Raw genomic sequence first — 16,514 nt, forward strand, 5'->3', positions numbered from 1 at the left:
CTCTCAAAAACTCACTTTGAATACTTTAAAACTCGTTATAAATTGTGAACCCAGGCCACATATTTATAGGGGTATGGAAAGAGAATTGGAATCCTATTAGGATACGAATTAATTAAACTTAGAATCCTGCAAGAACTCTAATTAATTAATTTATCAAATAGAATTAGGAATTTAATCATTAACCGAACTCTGCACGTTTTAGGAATCGTGCATGAACACAAACACTTACGCACACACACACGGCAGCCACGATGGGCCGCCCATGCGCGTGCGTGCGAGCAGCAGCCCACGCAGCGAGGCCTACGCGAGCTACAAGCCCACGCAAGCACTTGCGCGCGCTGTGCGCGCTGCCACGGCCTGCTGGGCCTGGCCTTGCGCTGGGCCTGGCGTGGCCTTGGCTGTTCGTGTGGCGCGCTTGGCTTGCTAGGCGATGGCCTGGCTTCGAGCTGGGCCCTCGTCCGGCAGGCCTCGTCCGATGCTTATTCGTACGATACGCTTCCGATTAAATTTCCGATTCCGGAATTCATTTCCGATACGAACAATATTTAACATTTCCGATTCCGGAATTAATTTCCGTTTCGAACAAATATTTAATATTTCCGTTTCCGGAATTATTTTCCGATTCCGATAATATTTCCGATTCTGACAATATTTCCGTTTCCGGCAATATTTCCGATTCTGGCAATATTTCCATTTCCGATAATATTTTCCGATACGTACCATGTTTCCGTTTCCGGCAACATCTACGACTTGGATAATATTTATATTTCCGATACGATCCATATTTCCGTTTCCGGCAATATCATCGTTTCCGGAGTATTCATTTCTTGCCTGTGACGATCTCAGCTCCCACTGAAACCAAGATCCGTCGATTCCGAATATCCATAGATAGAGTATTTAATGCCATTAAGTACTTGATCCGTTTACGTACTATTTGTGTGACCCTACGGGTTCAGTCAAGAGTAAGCTGTGGATTAATATCATTAATTCCACTTGAACTGAAGCGGCCTCAGCTAGGCATTCAGCTCACTTGATCTCACTGAATTATTAACTTGTTAATTAATACTGAACCGCATTTATTAGACTTAACATAGAATGCATACTTGGACCAAGGGCATTATTTCCTTCAGTCTCCCACTTGTCCTTAGGGACAAGTGTGCATTTCCTAATTCCTTTGTCGCTCGATGCTTGCTCTTTGAACATAAGGTAAGAGTTGTCATCCTTATTATGTCCAGAGGTGTTCCTCGGTTTCAGAGTTCAACTGATCAAATAAACAGATAATCATAGCCTATGATTCATCCGAGCACGGCCATGCATTTCACAGTTTCTAGCTCTCCGAGTGGCCTTATACAACTTTTAAGCATCTCATCCCGATTTATGGGAGGACAATCCCAATCTTGCGATCTTGAGATTAGACTTCGTTTGATAGGTGATTACCTGAGCGTTGCCTTTATAGCCTCCTTTTACGGTGCGACGGTTGGTCAACGTCAAAGCAACCAGTTCTCAAACAAGTAATCTCAAATCACTCAGGTATTGAGGATTTAGTGTCTAATAATTTTAATGAAATTTACTTATGACAGATTTTCATCTCTTACAGTAAAGTTTCATAGGTCTTGTCCGATACTAGTCTTCCCAAAGTAAGTATCTATGCAAATGATTATGACATTGCCATGTCCACATAGTTCAAGAAACAGAACTACTAGTCATCTTGCATTCTAATCGTCTAACGTTTTCTATGCGTCCAATTTTATAGAAAACTCCGACTAGGGACCATTTTCAACCTTTGACATTCAAGTTCACTTGATAGACATTTCTTAGTCACAGGACTGTTCCTGACAGTCTATCTTGAATATTTCGTCAAATTTGAAGGGACTCATCATTTAATACTAAACCAAGATTAAATGGAATATGAAAATACATTTCATATATGATAAATGTTCAACCCCAATGTTTTATAACCATGGGCCTTAAACCCATCTTCTAAAACAATTCATGGAATTCAAAGCTATGCTTGATTTTCAGTGCTACAACGTGAGTGTTGCTTCTCACTTGTTGCATAGGTTTAGTTATCATGCTTTGCCAATCTTAATATCCTTTTCATCGAATGTTCTTCGAGATATGATGATAAGATCTTTTCGAGTTTGTTTATTATGTGATCTAGTCTTTCTTACTTCGATAGTGGTTTTACTCATTCTGTAATGAAGAACCATCAAGTTAGCAGACGTTTTTCTTGCTTCAAGAGTGGTTCTACGCATTTTTCAATGAAGAACCATCAACCCAGCAGATAGGTGATCTACCCAAGTTCAGTGAAGAACTTTAAACAACCCTGTTTTATTGCTTCTTAGGCAATAATTACTTTTACTTCAACTGTATAGGTTGCTAGTGATGCTTTATTTGGATTTGCTTATCCAAGCAGTTAACAGATATGTGGAAGACTTTCCAGCTGTATCTTAGAACATAGAAATTAATATTTTAATTTCCCACGCAACAATGCATGGTCTCCAATCCATGTTGCCATTTCGAAACACGATGCTCTTTATCTCGTCCTTGTCAATGGTTAACTCCAAAGGGTCTTGCTTGATCCTTTGCCAGTGTTTATGCGTGTAGCATCAATATTTAGCATATCTTTATTTCCTTGAATCAAGAACTATTCCTATGTACCTTTTCAAGTACCATAAGTGTTCTTGATCTCAATCTAGTTGATCTTCACTTAGATAAATAGAGATTGGTATATGTTCGTCATGCCTAAAGTCATACGATACGTTTTTGGCGATCCTCATATTATATCATACATGATAAATTCTTTTGCAGAATATTTCCCAATTGAATTCTATTCATGTAACTTTAGCTTATCTAGTTTCAGTAGATACTAAATTCAGCTAAATTCTTTGACATATAATATAGGTTAAGAATCTCATTTAGACTCTTTGATGTTTAACTTAGTAAATGCTTATACATAGTTCAAACATCCTTTACTTAGATTTATTCATATGGGTCGAATATCTCCAATGGAGTCTTTCGTGTTTGATTTAGTAAATTCCATTACTTAATCTAAAACAATATTATAAGATCTTTGTAACCAGATCTTAATACCCAGTATGCACTAAGTTTCGCCATGGTCCGTCATTGATGAATAATCTCAAATCTAAGTATTTAGCATTTGAATGTTATTTCACAATAGAGAGATATGTGTGTGATACACATAGGACCAATTAAGTTTTATGTACTCCCACTAAACTTCTTATATATCTATAAGAATCATGTACATTTTATGAAACTAAAATACTTATTAGCTTCACTAAAATACAGTTCTAATTCCCAATTGCTTGCTTAAATCTGGACTTAGATTTCATAAGCTAGCTTTCCTTTTCAAGCATTATTTGGATCCACAAATCCTATGACATGCCATGTACATAGTTTATTCCAACATTTGATTGAGGAATACGTTTTGTCATCCAATTGCTATATGTACCAATATGCAATCATTGCTTGAATTATAGACTTGAGCATTACGATTATGCATGAGGTTTCAACACAATTCACACCATGAATTTGCTTGTAACCTTTAGCAACTAATCTCGCTTTGTGTGTGAACACAATTTCATGTTTGATGGTTTTTATCCTTAAAACAAACTTGCAACCAATAGGTGTGAACCTATTCTTGCAAATCAACAAAATTTCAATTTTGTCATCAAAACATTGAGTATGTTTTATGGCCTCTAACCATTTAAAACATTTGAGTCTATATATGGCCTCTAACCATTTTAGGGAATCTAGGTTTCGTCATAGCTTTCTTACAAGTCACAAACTCATTAATCTACATGATAATAGTTTGACTGCAAGTTGTAGGTTTCTTTACTATCTAATAGAAGAATTGCATAGTTTCAGTGACCTGAACTCCATGTTTCTTCACTATCTAATAGAAGAATCTCATAGTTTCAGTGACTTGAACTCTATGCCTACTAGGGTATAGAACATCAAACAATAGAATATCAATAGCCACTTGAAAGTCCTTTGAATATTCTGTTCTCCTTGAAGCACTTGTAAAGTCTTCTAAGAGATGTCTATTCTTTAAAATCACTTCTAAAGTCCTTAAAGAATAAGTTCGGATTTTCTGAAGCACTTCGAAAAGCCTCCGGAATGTCCGTTTATGTTTGTTGTTCGCCTCGAAGACTTTCGAGGTCTATTTTCTCCCACTTGTTATTTTGGAAACGAATCTCCAAAAGGAAATTATTTCGTGCAAACAAACATTATGTTCTCAAAAATTCGTGGTAGAAACAATACCTTTGTGTCTCATTTGAATAAATCACAATGAAACATATATCTATACTTGGGCCTTAGTTTGTCGAATGACAAACACTAAGCTCCCACTGAGTTTAGGAACTCTCTAGATATATTTTATGAAAAGTTATTCTGAAATTACTTTTCAATAGCTTTGACGAATTTGGTTTAGTTTGGTGGTAGTTGAGCATTTTGTTTTAGAAATTATAGGAAAAGTTTTTTATGATTCATCATTAATCGAATCAAGTACCAATTGACATCGATTATTCCAACTAAGATATGCCATATCTTATGGACCTAGATTGTGAAATTACAACACACAATCATTGATGATCATATTTGGTCTCAAGTAATCATCAACATGATCTAACCTAGATCTTTATGATTTCTTGCCAAGTGGATTTTATACTTCTGAATCTTTGAACTAGCCAAACAGATTAAACTTATATCACATTTGAGTAAATAAACCTATATTCACTCAAATCCATGTGAAATAATAAAGTCATAAAATCTTTCTTTAGCTTTGAACTCTATTGTCTAGGCGTTCTAACAATAGTTCATATCTTTTGTTACTTTCAACAAGTAAGACTAGTTGTCTTAAATTGATCTAGAAATCAATCAATTTTCAAAAGTCTATCAAAATAGAGCTTTTGAATGTTAACTTGTTGATATGGTCTAAGCAACAATGCCAAAGATTAGTGGAACTCAAATCAAGAGGTTGATTTGAACCTAGTAAAGTTCTTTAAAGAGTTGTTTGTTTTAATCAAGCATATTGACTCAACCTGTAATTGACCATTTCATTCAAATAAACAAACAAACATTGTTTTTGTTTTTCTTGAATGTGAGTCTTTCTGTGTTTGAAGCAGAAATTTAGGTATGCTGATTATGGAACAAAATAGCCATTAAGTTCCAGCCTTTGAAAGGACTTAAAACAAACTAGATGACCCTACAACTAATGTAGCATTTCCATGCTTCATTTCCCACTTGTAGGTCATTAGTGTATCCTAGCTTCCATTGTTTGAGTTATTACCGAAGTAAGAACCTCAAGCGGTATATGATACCAAGGAAGTTTGCTTGCTAGGTCACTTCTCTTTAAACATAAACTTATAGGTAGAAACGGAATCGTAAATTCCTTTCATTTGTTCCTCGTTTTCCTATTTCTTGTACCCTTTCTTATAGTCTTAAGAATTGAATTCTTTAGTGTTGACTTTTATACTTTGTTAGACATGTCCAATGTCACCCCAACAAGGTTCTTAACATTTAATTTATGTTGAATATTAAGTTTCAACTGGATGATCTTACCAGAAGCTTCTAAAGTTCTCTAAGCATCGATCTATTCGAATGTCTAGGGACTAGACTCATTCGAGAAATAAATGGACAAAGATATTAGGTTGTTAACCATTGGTAAGGCTGAGCGTTTAAACTCAATGCTTTATGATCTCAAAACTACATTGTATTTTGAATTCACAAGCACCAATTGGTTTGCCATTCGATTTTGATATTCGAAAACAACCATAAAAGTCGATATAAGAAACGTACATTTTAAATTGCTCACTTTCTCTCATTTCCGTGAATCGTTCTTGGATTCACTACCAATCGAGGAAATTTACTATTACCTGTCTAAAAGGATTTACTGCAGTGCAAGATATTTAATTATAAACAATAATTAAAACATACATTGAAGCATGCAAAGTCTAAACATTTATCAAGAATAATAACTTGAAATTAAAGCAACCATGCAATTCAAACAAGTTATTAGCATTTTATTCAATTTTATTGTTCCGGCAGGTGTGAATAAAATGATTCCAAGATCCTAAAATCATTGAAGAACTAAGCACAGTTTGTCGACTTAATCCTAAAACATCTTAGGTAAGCAAAAGCCTTTTGCTAATAGTCTAGAAACTATTCTTGGTTGATAGGTACGTCTAAGAACTTATTAGGTAAACCTATCGATTTTGCCACGACATAAAAGGACTCCTTACTTATATCGTTGAGTTTCACCAAAACTAACATGTACTCACAATTATTTGTGTACCTTGCCCCTTTAGGACCAATAAGTAACACCTCGCTGAGCGAAAACTATTACTAGATTGATGTAAAGGATATCCAAGCAAGTGTATATTTTGGCATGGCACCTTTTAACTCAATTTTTAAGTTTGGAACTTAAGGCTCTTACTATGTTGGTTAGATTTTAAGTGAACTAAAATCCTTAATCATGCAACATAATCAAGCCACAATCTTATGCATAATTAAGACATATTTGAAGCAATAAATAACTTAAAGCATGCATAAGATAAATGTGATCTAGTATGGCCCGACTTCATCTTGAAGCTTTGACTTCAAAGTCCGTCTTGAAAATCTCCGTGGGAGGCACCATTTTCTTCAAATAGGATAAGCTATAATTAAAACTAATTACAACTATTTGATGGTACGCAGACCATATTTGAATTGAAAAATAACTTTGGTACTTTAGACCAATTACATTCAAATTAATGGTGCGCAGACCATATTTTCTATCCTATTTGGGCCATACTAGTCACTTCATAACCTGCAAAACAGTACATATACAATATATACCATTCACCCATTCATTATCATGAATGGCCCACATAGCTGGTTAGTAAAACACATTATGCATCACGTAAACATTTGCAGCAATTAATCAAGGGCACCAATAATCTACCAATTATTCAGTCCTTATTAATTCTAATCAAGTTGTTTTAACCTTAAGGATTTGTAGACCTAATCAAGAGTTTATGACTAAAAAGCGCTCCCACTTAAACCAATAAATTCATATGCTTTACTAATTTTAAACATAAAAATGTATTTCTAGTCTAACCGGAAACATACAATTTTAATTAAAATTTAAAGCTCATATAAATTTATAATTGAATCCAAAAAGTTTAATTTAATTTCAGTCCTTATTTAAATTAATTCATGATTTTAATTTTAGTAAAATAATTAGAATAAATAAAATTTATTATAATTACAATATTCAAAATTAAAATCCAAGAAAATAATTTAAATTATTAATTTTAAAATTAATTAAAATTACGTGAACTGAAATTTTCAAATTAAACATTCAAAACGATCTAATCGTAACGCAAACACCCTACGCATTGCACGCCCATGGGCCGCACGCACACAGCCATTGCTGGCCATGTGCGCGCAGCCCATGCGCTCGTCGCATAGCTGCTGCATCTCCCATCGCAAGCCATCGCACGCTGTGGTGCTCGCTGCGCGCGTGCCAGCGCTCGTCGCACGCGAGCCATCGCTCGCAGTGCGCGCTCGCCAGCGCTCGCTGTGCGCGCTCCACAGCTCGCTGTGCGCGCGAGCCATTGCTCGCTGTGCGCGCGAGCCATCGCTCGCTGTGCGCGCGAGCCATCGCTCGCTGTGCGCGCGAGCCATCGCTCGTTGTGCGCGCGAGCAACGCAGGGCGCAGCGCTCGTGGCACGCGAGCTTGCGCTCGCTGCGCGCGAGGCTGCGCGCTCTTGCGCGAGGCAGTGCGCGTTGTGGCGCAGCTCGCTTGCTGCCCACACGCGACTGCCTTGGCTTGCCTTTCGCCCATGCCCATTTGTTCATAGCTAGTGGCCCACGACACAAGGCAGGGCTGCTGCCTTGTGCTCGTGCACATGCCCTTGCTCATTGCATTCGTGCCGCACGGGCGACGAGCTCCCTTGCTCGTCGTCGCATGCCCGCATTATACAACACCCCTTAAGGGTAACACGAAGCGTCCATTGCTTTGTGCGTGCAAGTTATATGAACGAATCGCATAAAAATTTAAAATTTATATTTAAAATTAATGACAAATTAATAAATAATATTAATTTCATAATTTTAGGGCGAAAAATCGAAAATTTATTATCCAATTGATTTTCGATTATTATGGATTCAAGTCTAATTTAAAATTTATTATAAATTTACAATTTTTATGGTGGTTTTTAATCATAGGTTTCTAATTAAATTATAATTAATTATGAAAATCAAATTAATTCTAAATTATTCTAATTTTCAACAAATTAATCATAATTACAAATTAGATTGCATAATTAACAAGGCTAGGCATTCAAACTTGTTAAACATATACAGTAGGTCAATCAAAAATTCAAGATTTATCAACAAGAATCGCAAATATTTAATTTAACATCTTAAATTTACGAAATTTTGCATTCGAAAAACTAAAACCTTCGAAAAGTCATAGTTAGGCTTCGAATTTGAGAATTCTGGGTTCGGCAGAAAAACACTATTTTTGTCAAAATTTTAGAATGCCTTTTACATGCGGAATTGACACAAAAATCACTCGATTTGGATGAGTAACGAAGAAACTGCCGAAAAACTGCGTACGTATAATTAAATAAACGCAATTTGCAATTAATTAACAATTACGAAAATTAATCACCCCTTTTAATTCTTGCAAATTTGTAATATTTAACCATGTTCATGCAAATTAGATTATGAAAATAATAAGGGGCTCGTGATACCACTGTTAGGTTATGATACATATGATATTACATAAATCATGCGGAAACAACCATTAACCCAGGAATACATATTATTTACACATAATCATATAGCATAATTTAGATGCATACTCTTTGTTGCGTGCCCTCCCTAGCTGCGCCCGAACCGAACAAGAACAAGTCTTTAGGACTCCAAGTGTCGTCCCTCCGTAGATAGTCCACAGCACGTCCGGATCCGCCTTAAGATTGACCAACTAGAATCGCCCTTAAGGTACTTGAATTTTCGGCACTTTTGAGCAAGATGTGTGACTGAATTTTTCTCTCAAAAACTCACTTTGAATACTTTAAAACTCATTATAAATTGTGAACCCAGGCCACATATTTATAGGGGTATGGAAAGAGAATTGGAATCCTATTAGGATACGAATTAATTAAACTTAGAATCCTGCAAGAACTCTAATTAATTAATTTATCAAATAGAATTAGGAATTTAATCATTAACCGAACTCTGCACGTTTTAGGAATCGTGCATGAACACAAACACTTACGCACACACACACGGCAGCCACGATGGGCCGCCCATGCGCGTGCGTGCGAGCAGCAGCCCACGCAGCGAGGCCTACGCGAGCTACAAGCCCACGCAAGCACTTGCGCGCGCTGTGCGCGCTGCCACGGCCTGCTGGGCCTGGCCTTGCGTTGGGCCTGGCGTGGCCTTGGCTGTTCGTGTGGCGCGCTTGGCTTGCTGGGCGATGGCCTGGCTTCGAGCTGGGCCCTCGTCCGGCAGGCCTCGTCCGATGCTTATTCGTACGATACGCTTCCGATTAAATTTCCGATTCCGGAATTCATTTCCGATACGAACAATATTTAACATTTCCGATTCCGGAATTAATTTCCGTTTCGAACAAATATTTAATATTTCCGTTTCCGGAATTATTTTCCGATTCCGATAATATTTCCGATTCTGACAATATTTCCGTTTCCGGCAATATTTCTGATTCTAGCAATATTTCCATTTCCGATAATATTTTCCGATACGTACCATGTTTCCGTTTCCGGCAACATCTACGACTTGGATAATATTTATATTTCCGATACGATCCATATTTCCGTTTCCGGCAATATCATCGTTTCCGGAGTATTCATTTCTTGCCTGTGACGATCTCAGCTCCCACTGAAACCAAGATCCGTCGATTCCGAATATCCATAGATAGAGTATTTAATGCCATTAAGTACTTGATCCGTTTACGTACTATTTGTGTGACCCTACGGGTTCAGTCAAGAGTAAGCTGTGGATTAATATCATTAATTCCACTTGAACTGAAGCGGCCTCTAGCTAGGCATTCAGCTCACTTGATCTCACTGAATTATTAACTTGTTAATTAATACTGAACCGCATTTATTAGACTTAACATAGAATGCATACTTGGACCAAGGGCATTATTTCCTTCACCTATTGTTATGCCCTAGGAATTTGTAACTCCTCAGAACGCAGTACTCAACAAGCGAAGGAATTCGCTGTTCTCAAACTCTCTCAAACTCGTGCGGAAAAAAAAATCTAGGGTTTTTAACCTAGGCTCTTGATACCATGTCAAATATTGTGTAATCTCGTATCATTCTCATTAATCACACACGTATATATAGTACAACTCAGTTACCTAAACCCTAGGTACACATTAGGTAACTTACCATAGTTAGGACTCTACAGAATATTCACAGAATAATATCTAATATCTTAACATATCTTAACAATATACAAAATATACAAAGTCTATCAGTTATGAATAATACAACAATATAATTCATGCGGAAAAACCATAAAGCCATAATCCAAATTAATTGCCACATAGTCAATTAACATAATTTAGGTGACATACAATGTGATGCGTGCCTTCCCAAGCTGCTCCCGAACCGAACAAGAACAAGTCTATAAAGCCCCAAACGTTGCTCCTCCGTAGAAAGTCCACAGCACGTTCGGATCCGCCTTAGGTTTAACCAACTAGGATTTTACTTAAGGTTTTATGTATTCGAGTTAGTCTTGTATTATGTTCTCCCTTGAACACAATGGGAATAAAGAATATGATTTTCAATTCAATTGATGTGTATAATTATGAGGCCCTAGCCCTATATTTATAGTGTAGGAAATAAGGAATTTGAGCTTTACTAGGAATAGAATTATCAAACCTGCTAGGATTGAAATTCTTATTCAATTAGAATTGCAACTATAATTAAACTCTTAATTATTTGAATTCTAGTAAAACTAGGAATACTTAATCCAAGGTTACTTGGGAATTAAACAATCGGATATATATTTCTTGGAGCCCAAGACGAACAACCCCACGCAGCCACAAGGGCCCATGTGGGTTGCGCGAGTTTCCTCAGCCCACGGCGCTGCGGCCCACGCCTCGGCAGGCCTCGCAATTGCTGCACGCTAGCTGGGCGCAGCCCATGAGCTGCGCGGCCTCATGGTTGTTGCCTTGCTCGTAGGCGCGGCCCATGGTGCTGCCTTTGCTTGTCGAGCGATGGGCCGGCTCGCTTGCCGGCTTGTCGCTCGTCAAGCTTCCGATTCGTTTTCCGATTCCGAAATTTATTTATGTTTCCGTTAATATTTCCGATTCCGGAAATAATTTCTGATTCCGGTAATATTTCCGATTCCGTTAATATTTCCGTTTCCGGCAATATTTCCGTTTCCGGCAATATTTCCGATTCCGGCAATATTTCTATTTCCGATAATATTTTCCGATACGAGCCATGTTTCCGTTTCCGGCAACATCTACGACTTGGATAATATTTATATTTCCGTCATGAACCATATTTCTCTTTCCGGCAATATCATCATTTCCGGAGTATTCTTTATTCTGCCTTTTGACGATTTCAGCTTCCACTAGAACCGAGATCTGTCGTTAATGTTCATAAATGGAGTACTTAATGAATAATATATTCACTTAAATATTTGATCCGATCATGTACTATTTGTGTGACCCTACGGGTTCAGTCAAGAGTAAGTTGTGGATTAATATTACTAATTCCACTTGAACTGAAGCGGCCTCTAGCTAGTCATTCAGTTCACTTGATCTCACTGAATTTATTAACTTGTGAATTAATATTAAACCGCATTTATTAGACTTAGCATTGGATGCATACTTGGACCAAAGGCATTATTTCCTTCAATATCTTATTGGTCATATTGCAACTTTTGAATTGGAAATATGGTTAGAACTTGGAGCTTTCGAGAAGGGAAAAAAGACATAGAGACAAGGTCACCAAACCAGTGACGGGGCCAAGACGTTTGAATCGGAATGTCGACATTTTTGAATTAGGGTGTAGTAAAAAAGTTATTTAGTCCGTATTAATTTACTTTTTCTAATAATTATAAGGTATAAACGTTTTTTTTTACTAAATTGGGTGGTCGACGACTAACCCTTGACAACTCCGGTACCAAATAGTGATAAAACTTGTGCGTAGCCCGGGCAATGCTCCAATTTCTACTTCGAATAATATAATTTGATTTTAACAGGGATAATTGTTCCTTTGAACTATTTTCTCTACTTAAAAATTATTTGGTGTCAAATTAAAAATATTTTGCCTATCAACATCTGGTGAAAGCATAAAATAATTGTAAGAGTTAGTACATAGTACAACGTAATAAACATTCATTATTCCAAGTTATATATTTACATGGAGTAAAAACCATAACAAATAGTTGGCTAAGATGGTAAGATTTTTACCTTGCATTTTGTTGGTCTCATGATCAAGACTTATTATGCGTAAATTTTGAATATTTCTTGCAAAGGTGTAGCGATGAATTGAAGTGTATTAATGGCTCATTTGGTAACCGATTGTACATGGTGTCAATAAATTTGTAAAGAAAAAAATCAGCATTTTTTTCTCAGATTTTTTTGGTATTTACTACCTTAAAAATACACCACTTTTGTATTTACTACCTTATCAAAATTTTATTTTAAATTACTACCTTAAAATTCTATTTTTTTTGTATTCACTACCATTTTACAATTTTCTCATTTTAAAATTGAGATATCTCTCTCGTTTCTTGATCATTTTAAGTGATTCAAAACTCATTCTTCTCATTTATATGTAAGGATTCCATAGGGATCTTGCTTTTAACATTTTGTAAAAAGTAAAACAAATTAAATATTATTTGTAAAATTTTAAATATATATGCATTATCAAACGAATTTTTTGAAATGACGTTCTCATTGAAATCCTTATAGAAAAAGGAAAATAATGAACTTTGAATCACTTTAAACGCTTAAGAAAAGAGATATCTTAATTTTAAAATGAGAAAATTGTAAAGTGGTAGTAAATAAAAAAAATTGAAAGTTTAGGGTAGTAATTTAAAATAAAAATTTCATAAGGTAGTAAATACAAAAGTGGTGTATTTTAAAGGTAGTAAATACCAAAATTTCCTTTTTCTCATGGTAACTTTAATTCACTCAAAATTCTCTCTTGTTTTTCATAAATTTTCATTACCATCCATTACTATTTGGAGAGTGGTATTAAGTGAGAATACAAATTTATAACATAAAAAACAGTGCTTTATGATGTTTTTTTTCTTGTCAAATAACACTTACATTTATTACCGGCTATAAAAGTGTTAGGGACGTAAAATAGACACCTTAATATATTTTTGGACTTGTATATCAAAGGCCCCCATTTCTTCCAATTCATTCCTACCCCCCATAAGTCACATTATTATGGAGTAGCACTATTCAACTTTAGAAAGTATATTTTTTCAAGTACCTGAAGAGAAACCAACAAGAAAAGAAAACAGGAAAATAGGCACCATTTGGTTTTATTGGGCATCAAGTAACTTGAGAAAGATAAATGTCACTAACTTAGCCCAAAACATGTTCACTTCACTTCAAATCTACAAAACCTTGGAGAGGGTAGCAAAGACTAGGGTTCAATACTCGTCAACTAAAAAAGTCCCTTATATTTGGCTAATTGGTTAAAGTCGTCCAGAAATGCAAGGATTACGGTTCAATTCTAACTCTACACTATCCACATCAACAAAGCATACCAAATCATCTGATTTTTTCCGCCGGAAAGAGGCTATGCAAGTGCAACAAAGCAGTGTGCATCTAATTTCAGTCTTTACAAATTCACCTTCACATAAGAAACTGTAATAAGGGTCATCAGCTTCTTTTGATAATTATTCCGTAACTGACAGCTGAATCACCAGTTGCTGAACTGCTGAGGCTTTGGTAAATGCAGTTCGATTAGACATCTTACAAGTCAAGATTAAGAGATGAACAAAGCCAACATGAAGTCATCTCTTAACTTCAATTGCTAACTCTCTTATACATAACTGCTTGTTTCATCCATTTGATCCTTTTGCTAGGATTTCACAGCTTTATTCAAAGCATCCAACACGCCTTGTAAAGTTACATCTTCCACAATCACCACTTTGTCCCTCGACTTAGAACCTGAACCAATAGAGCATTGCCTCTTTTTCACACCTATAACCTGAGAAAAATTGCATCAGAAACCAGCTTCCTGAAGAATGTTGTCAATTAAAATATGCATGGCAACTAATCAGATCTGGTATATGTCACCATCTGTATAGTAAGAGTTATAGGGGGGGAGTGCATAGATAAAAAATGCGGTATCGGTCGCGGAGTCTCGGTAACGGAAATGATGCGTTAGTCGCGGACCGTATCGCGGTTGTCGTGTAGGAATTTGAAAAAGAAGCCCCATGTCAACCCCAGTCACTACCTACCCTAGTCTCCCTCCCCTAAACCGTACACGTGACATAATTAAATGAATTCATTTGTCTACCTTCTCTCTCCTCTCTTGTTTAGATCTGAAAATGGAATTCTCTACTCCATTTCAGTGGAGTCTCTCCATTTCTTTCCTTTTTCCCTTTTTTTTTGTGGAGAACATGGGGAATTCGGCTGAAAACCGAGTAGATGTGAGGCTAATAACGTTTAACGCGGACAAAATTCGTTCGGATCGGTTGAACCGGCCGAGATCTCGCCCTTTCTGTTTAGGGGAAAGCAAGAATTTAGAGATAAGGTGAATAATCATTGAGATTCTGATTTCAAATAATGTTTTCCTAATGGCATAGGAAAATGCAAATGCATGACATTGATAGCTAATCAGTATTGTGTCTTTTCAAGAATAATAGAGACTCAAGCTAAGTCCTCCTACATTCAAGCCGTCATCGGATACTGGCATATTGCATTATACTTCAATATTTCAGGCCATCATCGGATACTGGTGTATTGCATTACATTTCAGGCCATCATCGGCATTCATCATTGTTCCCTGTCTCCATTATTGGTATAAAAAAAAAGACAAGAAACATCCTCTGTTCATCCCTAAGCTCGAGGCATTGTAAAGTTGGTGCATGACATCTGATACATGAATATGCATATGCATTCAGTCGCAGTAGCTTTATTACTAACCCCTTCCCCCTAGATGACCATGTAGGTACACAGATTGGACAAGTTAAACATAACTAGATTGCGAATTACGTCCACAGCCCTACGTAAAAGGGACATGCTGCGTTCTACAAAAAGAACTGGTCTACCAAATAGAAACTTGTAACATAATGATGTGTAACAATCAGGCTGGTTAGTTAAACTAAGTGTGATTTTATCACTAATCTGGAAGGGAGTATGGAGCCAGACTTTTGGGATAATGTGGTAAAAGACTCTAACAAATTCGGAGGTGGGTTTGAAAATCCAAGATTCATTCAAAATTTCACTGTTTTTCTCCAACCAACTCAAATCATGCTACATTATCGCACTTTATCCTAATTAGTTTTTTTAGGAGTTTAGGTGAGGCTGGAGTTTGAGGATGAGTTTGATCATAAACTATTAAACTCATACTAACAATAGAGTTAAAGATTGAAGCTTTAGTTGATGACAGATGATCCCATGTTTTTATATGTTAGCAAGACTAGTACTTACGACACAAAAAACAACGTATTGCGAGTAAAAAGAGACTGGAAGTACATATAACATGTGTAATTTCTACAGGAAGCTGGATATGCATCAAGCTGGAGTGTAAAATCCAATAATTTTATAAAATAGGGCAAGAAATTGAATAATGAAATAAAGGGAGGAGAGAGAAACATACAGAGCGGATGAAATCGAGCAAAGCGGCATTAGCTTCACCATCTCGAGCAGGAGCATCAATCTGTACTCCAACTGCTTCTTCGCTTATATCTTTCAGAATAAAATCCATAATTTTAATTTTACTTTTAAAAAATAATAATTTGGATTATAAAAATCAGAAGCAGGAGAGAGCAAATACCGGTGATGGAGGAGAGTTTGGAGCCGGGTTTAGCGTGGATGGTAATGGCAACGGAGGATGGAGGAATTGCTCTAAGACATGATGGGTATTCTTTCGGTTGACTCGCCCGATTCGACTCGGTCACGCTGTTTGCTTTGCCTTTCTTTGTTGGTGCCATGCTCGCTGATTACAGACGGGGATTCTCTTTCTCTTTTTCTTTTTCTGCATCAGAAATCAGAATTTTATAATCCTCCATATTATACATTGAGGGCATTATAGTCATTTCCAAATATTATTCATCTAGAAAAGAGGCAAAGACCGAGTCGAATGAATAGGAGAGAATTACAAATTACAGGCCTCTAATACTTCCATACTTCATTAGTATTGTAGTACTGAAGTAATCCAATTAAATTGACTAGACTTTTGAGTTTTTTTTTAAGGGATGTTCTTGAATCTTTAACATATTGGACAGAATAATTTGATACAGGTGAAGTGACCAGACATTAAATCTGAGAG

The 16,514-nt window shown here is 36.4% G+C and overlaps 1 protein-coding gene across 1 annotated transcript; it reads right to left on the reverse strand.

Annotated features, from left to right (window-relative positions):
- Window positions 1–13,669: 13,669 nt before the first annotated feature.
- Window positions 13,670–16,220, reverse strand: LOC130459065 (uncharacterized). The gene is made up of 3 exons (XM_056840705.1): window positions 16,020–16,220; window positions 15,843–15,931; window positions 13,670–14,225 (listed from the first exon to the last, which is right to left on the reverse strand). Exons 1-3 carry the CDS (start codon window positions 16,174–16,176, stop codon window positions 14,097–14,099), a joined length of 375 nt encoding a protein of 124 aa, XP_056696683.1. The 5' UTR covers window positions 16,177–16,220; the 3' UTR covers window positions 13,670–14,096.
- Window positions 16,221–16,514: the final 294 nt, after the last annotated feature.

Source organism: Spinacia oleracea, chromosome 3 (assembly GCF_020520425.1).
Source record: "Spinacia oleracea cultivar Varoflay chromosome 3, BTI_SOV_V1, whole genome shotgun sequence".
Classification (NCBI taxonomy): domain Eukaryota; kingdom Viridiplantae; phylum Streptophyta; class Magnoliopsida; order Caryophyllales; family Amaranthaceae; genus Spinacia; species Spinacia oleracea.

Coding starts and splice junctions, on each gene's coding strand:
- LOC130459065 (XM_056840705.1), bottom strand. CDS start 16,176: ATGGCACCAACAAAGAAAGGCAAAGCAAACAGCGTGACCGAGTCGAAT. Junction 15,932..16,019: donor CAAACTCTCCTCCATCACCG/GTATTTGCTCTC, acceptor TTATTCTGAAAG/ATATAAGCGAAGAAGCAGTT. Junction 14,226..15,842: donor TGCTCGATTTCATCCGCTCT/GTATGTTTCTCT, acceptor AATTTTTCTCAG/GTTATAGGTGTGAAAAAGAG.